The sequence below is a fragment of the Lissotriton helveticus genome, chromosome 1_2 (assembly GCF_964261635.1).
Source record: "Lissotriton helveticus chromosome 1_2, aLisHel1.1, whole genome shotgun sequence".
NCBI lineage: Eukaryota > Metazoa > Chordata > Amphibia > Caudata > Salamandridae > Lissotriton > Lissotriton helveticus.
Window position 1 is genome coordinate 31,775,923 of NC_136058.1, and position 14,430 is coordinate 31,790,352.

Sequence of the window (14,430 nt, forward strand, 5' to 3'; positions counted from 1 at the left end):
ACATTTTCATCCTCAATATTATAGAGTAGGTCAAACATGTTCCTGAGATCAGGGACTTGATCAATCCTCAAGGTCGGTGTATTTGTCACATTAGATGTTTCTTGTTCTTTTTTATTCGAAATTTTATTTGTTCTTTTGTTTGCATGTATTTTTGCCAGTTTTAATTTTCTCACATATTTGTAGAAGTCAATCCTGACCTCCGTGTGGCTGTAATGACTTTCCGGACAAAAAGATAGTCCTTTGTTTAATAATGAGGTTTCTTCCATTGATAAGATGTATTTTGAGAGGTTTACAATTAAGTTCGTGTTTATTTCTTCAGACTGCGTAGTGCATATTGTTTTCTTACGTTTTGCTCTTCTGGTTTTTCTGGTGCTGGTGAGCTGACCGTTGTTCCTCTTCCTCGGCCTCTGTTTGTTCCTCTTCTCCGGCCCCCTCCTCTTGATAACGATTTGTCCAGGTTCATTAGGTGAACTTCCTCTAAAAAAGACATTTTCTTCATACCTCTTGCTCCAGTGAGTTCCCCATTACTTAGGTCGGATTCGCTGGTGCTATCCACCATTGTCTTTGTTTGATGTAATGGATAGTTTTTCTTCAAAGTTTCAAATCTTTTTGCAAAAGTTAATATCCTTCCTTCCAAGTAGTCCCTCTCATCTCTACAAAACTTTCTTTGTTTCCTTTCCTCTATTTCTTTTTCATATTTCTCTAATCTTGATTCCATTTCTTTGCGCAATTTTGAGATTTCGTCTTGATTTGGAAACGCTTTAAATTTTTCTTCCATTTCAGATCATTTCAAAGTAATGTCTGTCACATCCATTTTTGCATGCTTAATTAGTATGCACATCATATTTAGGGAACACTGTAGATTATTCTCTACCCATTCATTTATTAGCTCCACTCTAGTGTCTGGATGTGTGACATCGTAAAAATGCGCAAGCCTCTGGGAACTCGTTTGACAGCAATGTAGTTTTCCAATGCTACAATCTCCCAACTTTTGTTCACTTCCTTTTTGTATAGCTTTTCCATGTTGTTAATTTCCTGTTTTAGAGTTGGATTGCTTCTGTTAGGAGCTGCGTCTCCTTGCTCCGGTTGAGATGCCCCATTTGATTTGAACATGGTTGCCGCTTTGGTTAAGCGCTTTGCTGCGCGTACTTCCATTGTTATTTTGTTGGTGTACTCAATCACCTTTTGTCCTTTCACACTGTTACACTTTTGGTGCCGTGGTTTGGGATATGCCTGTACCTTTAAAAAAACGTTACACCTACTCTCGCTGGTTTGTTTACAGCGCGGTCTGTATCATTTTACCCCGCGATGATTCTGAAAAACAAAGTTGCTGCTTCGGTAACGCTGCTTCTTCAACGTGACACAATGTCACTCACCTCGTTAGATGACTTCTGTTCTGATGGCGCCCTCCGACTTCGTCGTTCAGTCCTCAGTACGGTGAGCTTCCAAGTTGTCGTTTTGATTTACTTCACGCAGCGATGCCGGGTGCTCTGACTATTCCAAATATTTGCCACAATGTGATCCTCTGCAGCCAGTTCAGCGCTCCACAGCTATATGTATCAAAACACAAGGTTGCCCTCAAGAGGATGCTGCACACTTCAGGGTTACAGCACATGACGCCGCAGGCAGCAGTAATGTGAGCGTGCTGCCTCCCCCTTTCTTTCTGTCGCCATACGCGTTTCGGGCTCCCATGAGCCCTTGGTCACTGGCAGGAAGGAAACAGGCAACGGACTGTAGGAAAATGCTTTATTTGCAAATAGGGTCCCGCACATGTGGGCCTGAGGTATGCTGGTTAAGGTAGTTCAAAGTGCTGCCTCGGGACTAGCATTCCTTTTAACCAAGTGGATGCCGCTCCTGCGCCTTTGAAAAGCCATCCCATCATCTCTGACGATGACACAGCCACTGAGAGACTTGCTTTATTTGTCGACCTGCACCTCCAGCCCATTGTACAGGAATTTCCATCTTTTGTTAAAGATACCAGTATCTTCCTTCAGATTATTGAAAAATTAAACTAAATCTACATATTTGATGATGATACTCTTCTGGATACACTTGATGTTATATTATTATACACCGATATACCACATGACTATGGGCTTATAGCAATATCTGAAGCTCTTAATAAATGAACTGTGAAAAAGCCATCAACAAATGCGCTTACTAGAGTTATCCTTAAAAACTATCTGCAGATACAAGGAACTTCCATGGGCACTTGGATGGCTCCATCCTATGCAAATATCTTCATGGGCAAACTAGAGAACTGTACAATGCTACCTCCAGCATCAAACCACTGGTATGGCTATGATACATTGATGACATATTTATATTATGGAATTCATGAAGTCGAACTTTGGAACAGTTTGCAGCTTATATCAACAATATCCATCCTGCCATCAAATTTACCAGCAGCAATACTAAACAGAAGCATCATCTCCCTTTTCTGCATGTGCTACTCGGCATTCATGAATAGAAAATTACAACTGATCAGTACCACAATCCTACAGATGCTCATTTGTATCTAAACTGGACTTCATGTCACCCACACCACACTAAACTCAGCATTATCTACAGCCAAGCACTCAGAATAAGATGCATCTGCAGCAATGAGGACCCCTGTAAAGACCATCTACAGGACCTTGCTACATTATTTAAAAGGTGAGGTTATCCTCTGCATATCATACAGCAACAAATTGACAAGTGTTTGCAGTTACCCAGGGAAGCACTTATTTGGAATACCAACAGCAGAAACAAAAGTGACAGAACTCCATTTGTAGTTGACTATCATCAATCAGCTCCCAACTACAGAAAAATAATGCAAAAAACATTTCCCTGACTGTCCACTTGTGAAAAACTGCAAAAGGTTTTACCAAAACTGCAAGTCATTGCTTACCACCGAGCTCCCAATTTACAATCTCTTATTGTGAGAGCTGAACTCAAGCAAGTTTTAACAAATGCAGAGGTTCATTGCTGTGACTCTAAAAGATGCTTACCACCGAGCTCCCAATTTACAATCTCTTATTGTGAGAGCTGAACTCAAGCAAGTTTTAACAAATGCAGAGGTTCATTGCTGTGACTCTAAAAGATGCATCTCGTGTGAATACCTTTTACAAACATCATCAGTAACTAGTTCTGTTACGAGTTGGATCTATGCAATATGTTGCTCAACATGCATCATTTATGTGATTTAGTGGCAGCGCCAAAGCTGTAGAAAATCAATATGTGGGTCATTTACTATCAGATTTGAAGATTTTCCTCTTAGAGCATGTCTTAAAGGAAGAACTACTGGACTCCAGAGAAAACTTCTGGGCATGTAGGGAGATTCACAAGTTGAGGAATCTACGGTTTGAAGAATCAATAAGATTTTTGTGTTTGGTGCATCACGGAATGAGCGCTAAATACATATAATTTACACCTGAGATATACTCGTATGAAGGAAGTTCACATAAATTCACTTGGATTTTGGAAGTTTGCCACTCTCCTATATATACATAGGTGCGTGTTATCATTTACTACTCAGTCACATATATAATCCAAGAATCACTCCCACAATGGTGTAACACATATCAACATGAAGTTATTAGAGTTCCCAGAAAAATAACTTTTTGTCACAATCCTGGTATATGATGAAAGCAAACACCATTTCACAATATAAAATGGGGGTTATACAAGTTTCCATGTGGGTCAGCTAATGGTTTTCTTTTTAATTTTCAGAACATTCACACCAATATACTGCCTGAGCCTACCAAGTGGCCTACCCAGTGGCATCATGCCTTTACTTTATGTTTCTCAGACCTGGTAGTCAAGTATCCCAAATCCTTCCACAGCATGCTATCCTAGAAATGGAAGAGAATTCGGAGGAGATTGTTTTTAAAACTATGTTTTACCCTTCATGAATTAGAATCGTGGATGACCACAAATCGATAAACATTTTAGAAGATGCAAAAATATGTCTACAACTATGTGCACGAGTCCTAAGATTTATTCCTATCACAGAGTTGAAGGTGAGCAAAGATTCTTGATTTTCCAGATGCTTAAAGAAATCACAAACATTACATGTAATTAGAAATAAAGTGAGGTAGTCACCTATCAATGGACTTTTGTACTTCCCTAAGGCACAAGAGTTGATACCTCAACATTCCTCAAAAGTACTGATGTTTGATGAGCCATTCTGGTCAAAATCTATATAGGATTTAATTTCAACCCTGGCAGCAGTGATACAACGAGCACAAATAGTATTTTAGCACTAGAACGATAAACAGCTGTGCATATACAACAAACATTTGCTGGTTCTAACTGCAAGCGCAAATTTCTGAAAAAAGTGTCGACTACCTTTCAGTTGAGCTAACTATCATTTTTCACAGGTATTTAAAATTGGTTAACATTTCAGAAAACACCCTGAGTAAATGCTATTTTTGTTAGGGAATTTTTGCTTCCAGTTTTTTCATATGGCTATTTTTCCTCCCAATGGGGCATTTAGATAACATTGCAAAATCATGGTGCAGAAATTCTCTTGAGGAATTCATATTTGTCCATAAGGCTTTCTTAGTTTGATGGCCATTTTATAAATTAAAGGGAAATAGAGACTGATGCAAGCAAACCATATCTGTGCTTCTTTTACTTGCATTAATTCAGTTTTTCCCCATTATTAGGCTCGCAGATAAAATTTGGTAGGAAGCACAAGTACACAATATACACAAGTTCATATTGCACTAAGCTCTAATTGGGCGGTAGTACAAAACTAGATCAAATGTAGAGTGCTGTTTACTAAGGTTTTGTGCGTGCCATAGGTGACATGAAGGGATATATTTACAAGAATTGCCGCTAACCAGTGCTTGTGTTAGTTAGCGCCAATTTTCTTAACGCTGTCTATCGCTGAAAACTATCCCTCTGTTAGTGACGTATTTACAATACATGGCTAAATGGCAATGGTATCAGCTAGCCGCACCGAAAACTGCCAATAACACTAGCGTCAAGGCGATAAAAGATTTGATGTAAGCAAGAGAAATGTGACGAACGCCCAAATAGCGGCAAAAAAATTCAAATTAGGCAGCCCAACTTCACTTTTTAGCCTCTACAGGCAAAAATAGCCTATACTTCGACATCTAACGGAAAAAATAAAATAAAAACAATGGAGTGCTAAATGGAGCAGCCAGTGTCAAGCTCAGCACAGGTCAGTAACTCCACCTAACCCCCTAACAGCCAGAATGATCAGCCAGAGTCCCAGGGGAAGAGGAAATGCAGAATCAGGGCCTTATTTATGAAAAGAGATGGATCGCTGGCGAAAAACAGTGATGCAGCACTTTTCATAGTGCTTTCCTTGTGACACCATGGCAGCCGATGCCTGAAAAGCGCGAACAGTCTCGGGGGGCCAGAGACCTTGCTAGGCCTGCTTCTAAGCCCCGGAGTGGGAGGCGGCGTACTGTGAAGTTGTTGCGTCCTAACGGTGGAGGTGTGCAGCGTCGGGTCAAGCCTGTGGCAGTAGACATTGAGGCGTCGGCGATATCCCTTACCTGGTGGTGAAGTCTAGCAGGTCTCATGGAGACAGATTGCTGACCTATGTGAGAAGACACCCGGGCACCCCCTGGAGCTGTGATTGGCAGAGGTGCTCCTGTGCACCAAAGTAGGGAGGTCTGCATTGCTTAACACACACCACCACAACACCGGGGTGCACGGAGGAGATGGCCAATGGTAAGCCACGCCTCTCTGCATCTCAGGCCGGAGGATATGGCGTTTCCTTGATGCTATGGAGGGTGAGGCCACTGAGCCGTCCAGAACTTGTGTGGTGGTAGCGCTGCAACTTCAAGCCTAAAGGGGCCCCGTTGCATCACCTGCATCGGGAGGTTCCCCAGCGGACCTGGCTGAGGCTTCTGCTGGCTGCATCACAGATTTGGAGAGAGCCTGGTGGATTGAGCCCCGGTGTCGATATCCAGGTGAGGAAAAGGTGGGGCACGGAGCGGTGGAGATCTGGGGGTGGAGTCCGGCCCAAGCCCTTGGGCATGCAGCTTGATTTGCAGTCATTCACTGGGGAACTGGGGAACCCGGAATCTGGTCACCACTGTTAGATTGGAGGAGGCGACTTGGTGGTGTTGCCTTTCCTCAACTCCTTGTAGTGAGCTCCTGGGAGTACGGGGGATTATCATCGTCCCCGCACGAACGAAGATTCCTGGCTAGCATACACCAACTGGAGGAGAGGGACCGGCTGGCCACACTGCACTGCACTGCATGTCATACATCTGGTGCAACAATGGACCGCCTGCGACGGGGGTGGCGTTGACATTTGGCCGCTCCTCCGTTTCGGTGAACCGAGCGGCTGGGGATCGCTGGCCGCAGTGGCAGGTCACAGTGGACAGCCTGGACTCTAAATAAGACTCTGTACTTGCAAAATGTTTTGGGGCGCAAGCAGTGCTGCAATATTCCTTGCAGCACTGTCCAGCACCCAAATATCTCATATGTGGACCCAAGTATTTGCATCAATTTTAAGACCAGGTCTGTTTTGGCATTAAAGCATTGTCTCTTATTGGACTTAGCAGCAGTTTTCTGGTTTTGCAACATACACAGAAATCCTTGTAAATATCGCGTAGTATGTTTTGCAGGAGTTTTTACACAGGAATGCCTACCTTGCATCCCATTTTCGGTACATCATGTTAACAGAAATACCGATGTGGCATTAGCCTTCTACTGCCTGCCCTAATACTCCCTGATCAGGCTGGATTTGTCCCTGGCAGAGCGACATCGCACAACCTCCGCACCTTTTTTTCTATCTACGACTCTGTTCACGAGGACTTACCGATGGCAGCCATCTTTTTAGACGCCACCAAGGCGTTTGATTCGCTCGAGTGGGATTATGTATTCCGTGTACTCGAACGGATGGGCTTCCCGGGTATTTTCATCTCCTGGATCAGATTATTATATGCGCGTCCAGTAGCCAGAGTACTCATCAACGGAAAATTATCTTCGGAGTTCCCCGTGTCCAGGGGAACTAGGCAGGGTTGCCCCCTTTCCCCACTCCTATTTGCCATAGCCACAGAACCCCTTGCAGCTAAACTACGTCAACATCATCGGGATAGTGCATTGCGATGTTTTCAAAGGCAGATACTCATTTCCATGTACGCCAATGATATTACGCTCTATGTTCGACACCCAGGTGAGAACCTACACCCCATACTTAGGGAATTTATACGGTTCGGTGCTCTCTCTGGCATCCAGATTAACTGGGCCAAGTCATGCATTTTCCCACTCACTGCCTCGACACGTAAGTTTCCACTGGAATACTCACTGGCTTGGAGTGAGGGAGATTTTAAATACCTGGGTATACATATAGAAAAGGATAGGGAGGCACTGATTCGTGCTAACTATGGCACAGTAATGGATAAACTCAATGATAATATCTCCAGATGGATAACCCTTCCCCTGTCCATGGCTGGGAGGGCTTCGTTAGTCAAAATGGTGGTACTCCCTCAGCTTCTATATCTCTTTCTGAACATACCATTTCATCCCGGAGCCTATTTTTTTCGACTACTGCGCTCAGAGCTGCTCAAGCTGGTATGGGGTGGGAAATCACCTAGACTCAAATGGGAGACCCTTATCAGACCGTACTCGCAAGGTGGGTTTGGGATTCCGGATTTCGAACTTTATTACCGAGTTGCACAGGCCCACTTTGCCTACTTCTGGATTCGGCAACCCAAATACATGCCCCAACTGGCAGCTGAGCACTGGCTGGCACACCCAATACCGATCGAAGGAGCGCTATACTCGCAGGTAGAAGGTAGGGATAAAACCCCAAACACAGTACTCAGCACTGTGACTGCGTGGCACCATATTGGCTCAAGACTTGGTTTACAACTACTATATGCCCCACTATTGCCATTGACTTATCACCCACAGCTCCCGCTTCTACAGGAAACGGGCTTTCAAAAGCTTTTGATGAAAATACATGTTCGCACGTGGGGTGATTTATACCGAGATGGCACCTTCCGCTCCAGAGACCAGCTTTACGAAGGTATACAGCCGACACCACTAGAAGTATTTTATTATATCAGACTCCGGCATGGTTTACAGGCAGTTACACCTGACTTCCCGCACGAACCTCCTGTACTTCTCCCACTGCAAAACATCCTCCTACACGATACACCCTATAAACTTGTATCTACGCTATATAAATCGGTCCGTGTTAATACGGACTATGCAGGCGTGCCCGCCAGGAAGAAGTGGGACCAGGAATTGGCTGAAACACTTACTAACAGACAATGGGAATTCTGTTTACAACAGACTGAGCGCATATCATCCAGCAGTAGATATAGGAATATTCATTATAAATTCCTACACAGATTGTACCACACACCGGCACGTCTGCATCGATTTCAATTGCGGCCCACTGACACTTGTGATAGATGTGGGGCTCCAGGGGCTGATTTCTTACACCTTGCATGGGGATGTGATCAGGTATACCGATATTGGGATCAGGTTTTTCAGGCAATATCCAAAATTATACACGTAACGGTGCAGCCATCTCCGATAGTGGCATTGCTGGGCTATGTTGAACCACTTCAAGCGGCCCACCGCAAATATGTGGCCCTGGCCATGCTCCTGGCTAAGCGCAGAGTTGCCTGTAGGTGGGGGAGGGGAAGTGCTCCTAAGTTCAAGGATTGGCTGCAGGACATGGTGTACTGCCAAGAACAATTACACACTTACTCTGAACTGCTGCCGTCCACCTCCAGGCCCACTGACATATGGGCCCCGCTGCAATGTTATTTACTAGCAGAATCTCCTGAGGATGTCAGAGATTGAGATTGGGATGCTGGGATTTTGCTGTGGAGCACCTAGCTCATGAGAGGGTGTGAAGACGAGCTGGTCAGGTGTGGGCACAGATGTTGTCATGACTTCCCCCCCCCCTTCCCCCCTCCCCCCTCACCCTGGCCGGTGATACTCTCCTGCTAACAAGAAGATATACTGACTCCTTGGGAAGCAATATGATGTTGACAGCCCGATGCCTTAGATAGGATGACTCACTTGCTTGGCTTACAAAAAATGCTAATGTGCTCCAGTGTTGTTATGCTTCTTTTTATATGTCCAGCAGGGATACTACCGCCGGTTGATGCAGGCCCGCCACCATGCTGGCACACCAATTTATTCCACTAGCAGATGTGATACCGCACGAGTTTTACGTTAACAAAAACTGTAAAAAAGTAAGACGAATTGATCTTGTCGTGTTAAATATGTACTTGTCAATATGTTGATATGACACCTGTACAGCGATATGTGTAACAACTTTATTATAAATCTGACCATCCTGATGAACTGTTCCAATAGTGGCCGGCCTCAGGGTTGTGGGCGTGACGCTGTGTATTCTTGACAGTACTCAATAAACGTCTTACACCAAAAAAAAAAAAAAATACCGATGTGACAAATTCACATTTACGCATGAAAATTGCCACTAACTGGAGCGGCAACTTGTAAACACGGCGATAAAAAAAAGCCACTGCAACTTAAAAAAATTGACTGAACAGTGGCGTTAAGTTCTTATAAACATGCCCCGAAGTGCCACAAAGAGTCACTTTACTTACCCTTATTAAAGCCAGCAGAAACAACACGAAACTGCACCACACTATCACCTATAAAAAAAATCAGATTTTAAATAATTGGCAGTGTTTAAGTGAGACGCCTATCTCCTTCAAAATATTAAAACATTAACAATGAAAGTAAAGATAAATACATTTTCTACTTTAATTTAGCATTATGTAGGAAATCAGGATACTGAGTCGACAAAGACCAGTCTTGAGATCATATCCGAGTGGTGCTCAATATTTTTGGATATGCAAGTAAAAGAATTTCATAGAAAAGTCTCTTAACAGAAAAGATCATGGTTCTCAATCCCTGTCCACGAAATCGGGATGTTCAAAGAGAATTGAATGTGGGAAAGATAGATCATATAGCTCGAATGGTGGTCGAAGTGGACTATTGTGTGATAATGGCCTTATGGATCACAGCTAGGCCTTTTACTTGAAAGCCAACTGAAGTTGCTCCTGAGAACTGGAGCTTCTGGACGTTGAACACCATTGTTTACTCTTCCTAAGTTTTAGTTCGAATTTGTCCCTCAACTTTGATTTATTAACCGCCTGGTGTCCGTGCGCTCTATAAATAATTTTTACATTACAGTGTTTGAACTCTAGCATCTTTGGGGGCGACAACTCTGCAAACTGCCAAAATAATTGAAAATGAAAGGGCTTCAGAAACATGCAAAATTGGAAGGCGTGCCACTGCAGATAAAACATCTAATGTCACAAGAGGAACTCATGGCGGGGTGGAGTGATGGCACCTCATTGCAGCTCGTTGTCATCATGTCTGGAGGTGAGACCGAGATGCCATAGAGGTCGATGATGCCACCTACCAATATGCAATAGCTAATGAAAGAGTTTTCAGATGCGGTCTGCCTCCTGGAGAGATTCACAAGTTGAGAAATCTGCGGTTAGAAGAATTCAAGAATTCATGAGAAGTATGTGTTAAGTGCTTCACGCACTTAGCACTACATACATATATTTTAGACCTGAGAAATACTCGTATGAAAGTAGCTCATATAAATTCAGTTGAATATAAGAAGTCCAACACTCTTCCAGTTACACATATATATTCTTGTTATTACTTACATTCAATAATCACAGATATAATTAAGTGCAGGTACTGAATAGCATTAGTAAGGCAGCATTAGATTTCTCACGAGCACCAGAAAAACAACATTTTTGCCAGGATCCTTATTCTCAAGTGTAGCATTACCATTCTATTTCACACAACAACCAAAAAGATTATACGAGTATTCATATAGCACAGCTAATGCTTTTCTTTTTAATTTGCAGAACGTTTACACCAGTATATTGCCCGAGTCCACCCAGTGGCATTACACCTCTACTTTATGTTGCTCAGACCAGGCAGTCAAGTATCCTAAAAATACTTCTACAATATGGGCTCCTAGAAAGAGAAAAGAATCCAGAGGACATTGTTTTTAAAATTGTATTTTACCCTTCAAGAATAAGAATAATGGATGACCACGAATTGATAGACATTCAAGAAGATGCAAAAATATGTCTACAGCTGTGTGCACGAGTCCTAAGATGTATTCCTGTCTCAGAGTTTAAGGTGAGCAAAGATTTCTTGGTTTTCCAGACGTTTAAAGAAATCACAAACAGTAATTTCACAACTATTGCACACAATAGAGCATGAAAATTACATGTAATTAGAAATAAACTGAGAAATACAGCAGTTTGCATGACGCATACTGATGAAACTCTGTACATGACTTCATTTCTACTCTGGCAGCAGTGATACTACGGCCACAAATGCTATTTCTAACACTAGAGCGATAAAGAGCAGAGCTCCAACTGTGCTCACTAATAGCACTTACAACCAGCTTTCACTGGTTCTAACTGCAGGCACAAATTTCAACAAAAATAGAGTGCAAAAAAAAGCATCAAATACCCTTCAGTTGAGTTACTTAAAATTTTTCGCAGGTGTTTGAATTGGGCACAAACTAAAAATAAAATTCCTCGTACAAATGTTATTTGTGTCAGGGAATATTCGGATTCGCTTTTTGCACAGAGCTGTTTTTTGCTTCCATGTGGCTTATTTAGAGTTCGCTGCAAATCCATATTTCGGAAAATCTGGAGGAGTACATATTTGTCCTGATAGCTCTCCAAGTTTTGTGCTCAGTTTATAAACTGAGGAAAACAATGGTGACTGATGCACGCAAACAGTATTCATGCTCCTTTTACTTGATTTGAATCTGCCTTTTCACTAATATTATGCTCGTAGATAAAACGTGGTGGCAAGTACAAGCACAAACCATAAGCAAGCTCGTAGTGCATTGAGCTCTAATTGAGTGGTAGTACAAAACTAGATTAGTCAGTGCGTCAAAGTTTCCTGTATTTGGGTTTTTCATAACCATAAAGTGCCGTGCATAAAAAGTGTTCTATTTACAAATGTGTAAAAGTACTTATCTTTTTCCTTAAAATGATTTACATTTACCCATTTGTCATAAATATTAAACGTCTACTATTTTTTTTTTATTCTAATGTAGTTGTAAACACAGCCCCTTTGTAAGTCCTTTTTTAGATCGAGCATTCGAGACCTCTTGTATATACTTTAGTATATACTTATTATATACTTATATGTGTATGTACTTGGTGGGCTCTGGAGATCAGCCCTAGGACTTGTCTGCTTCAGTTTAGGGACTTTTTCTCTGTTCAACTGCCTCTATTTAACTGTCTTGATAGAAAACGACCAGCAGAGGTCAGTAAAATACCAGAATTGTTTCCTGCTGAGGGACTATCTTCTTTTATTTTTTCTGGCAACTGCCTCTATTTAACTTTCTTGATAGAAAACGAAAAGCAGAGGTCAGTAAATACCAGAATCACTTTATCATTCTCTAGATTCCAGTCCATGGATATTGTCTTCCTTGAGCACCCGTAGACAATAATATTTTTTTCAAATCTTGTATTTTCATTGATATTAACACCGAAGGCCCTGATTTGATACTAAAACAGAGCTTTGAACTATACCATTTCCTGCTGAAAGGCAATATTTCTCACCATGTGTTTCATACCTGGCGAGTCCCGCAGTTTGGTGCTTACTTTCCCTCCATGTTAAAGAACAGTAGATGTTTCAGCACCCAGACTAATGTGCTGCATAGCTAAAGACATATAAGTCCCAAAGGCCAGACCGATTGCATTGCAAATGCTTGTTTATTGTGAGTCTGCTTTTCCGAAGAGGTTGCTTGTGTGTAAAAAGAATTTTACCCTCGGCAGGCCAATATGTTAGAGAAGCCCTCCAATCAACAAATTAGGGCTTGCCTGCAGGTGCGGATAGTTAGTTTGTTGAAGATTGATTTGAGAAATGTCTTTCTTAAATTCATAGCTGTAGGGCATGCGCACATCAAATGGCATATGGATTCTTTGCAGTATCTGCATAATTGACAGTTTGCAGCTTCTTTTTTACCTTTCCATGTGGGCAGCAAATCTTTCGAGCCATGCACTCCTAAGCCATATTGGATAAATCTTCTTTTTATTTCTAGATGAACATGCGCTGATAGATATCCTTGCGTTTTTAAGTTGTTATAGGAGTTTTTTACTGTCCAGGCATGTCGTCGTTTGGCCGGGATTTTTTATCTTCCCAAAGGGACATTAGCCATGGCATTACATGCCCTTGTGAATGTAAGCCTTTGCTGTCCCATATCTCTTGTACACCCAGTTCCTCTAAAGCTTTTCCCAGTTGTGCGCCCCATGAGTTGGGTTGTTTTTATTCCATCTGAGCCTTAATTTCTGCCAAACTTATATTGTAAGTCAATCAATCAATCAGACAGATTTGTATAGCGCGCTGCTCCCCCGTTAGGGTCTCAAGGCGCTGGGACAGGCGGGGGGAGCCGCTACTGCTCGAAGAGCCAGGTCTTGAGCTGTTTCCTGAAGGAGAGGAGCCACATTCTGATGCTCGAAGCTTCCAGCAAAATTTTATGAAGGTACTCAGTCTTTAATATTTCTGGTTCAGTAGTCCAAATTCAATATGGACCTGGGCAGGGGATGCTGGTTTCGGGAGTTCAAAAACGGCCGTGTACACCTTGGTTTGAAGCTCATTCAATGTTTCGATTTCCTTTCAATACCATATTACCAGGCCGTATGTCAAAGAGGGTAATATTTGTGCAGCCATCACTTTCATCAGGTGGTTATAGGAAGGGCCACTCAATTTCTTTTTTAGCAAAGTGTAGGCGAAGATTAATGATTCTGCTTTTGCTCTCATTGTCTTTATTTGGTCCTTGAATGATATTCATCGCCCAATCGTTATATCCAAATATTTATTTGAGGCTATCGCTTCTACTTGTTTGCCTTTTACATGTCATTTGTATTATTAAACTGAGTCTTCACTAAATGTACCACCTTTGTTTTCTTCCTGTTCAATTCTAACCCTTGCCCCTCAAGGTAATTTGTCAGAGCATTTATGACTCTTTGCAGACCGATCGAACTTCGGCTCAAGACCACAATGTCCTCTGCGTACGGAAGGTATACAATTGACTTGTTTGCCAAGTTGGGTGGGTCGCTATATATACTTTTAACAGATAACTGTTTATGTCTGCTAGATACAGGTTGAATAGACTCGGTGCCAACAAGCAGCCTTGTTTCAGACCATGCTTGGTGTTTATTTTGGCTAATACTCAACTGCCGTCTCCGAGTTTCACCTGGGCCCAGGTGTCGCTGTGTAGGGCTATGATGGCATCCAGTAAATTTAATGGTAGTCTCAATGCTTTCAGTTTTGCCCAGAGACAATCGCGTGGAACTCAGTCAAATGCAGATTTTAAATGTACAAAGCAAGAGAACAGCTGGAATTTTTTTCTCATGCTTTTTCTGAAAGCAGGGCCAGGATTGTCAGGTTTGTTGTTGTTCCCGTGGCGCT

At 42.3% G+C, this 14,430-nt stretch overlaps 1 protein-coding gene across 1 annotated transcript in view; it reads left to right on the plus strand.

Moving 5' to 3' along the window:
- ASB17 (ankyrin repeat and SOCS box containing 17) overlaps positions 1–14,430 on the plus strand; it is a 203,334-nt gene that overhangs the window by 162,921 nt on the left and 25,983 nt on the right. Inside the window, exon 2 of the mRNA XM_078671747.1 lies at positions 10,851–11,130. Coding sequence (XP_078527873.1) covers positions 10,851–11,130 — 280 coding nt within the window. The remainder of the gene's footprint in view (positions 1–10,850; positions 11,131–14,430) is intronic.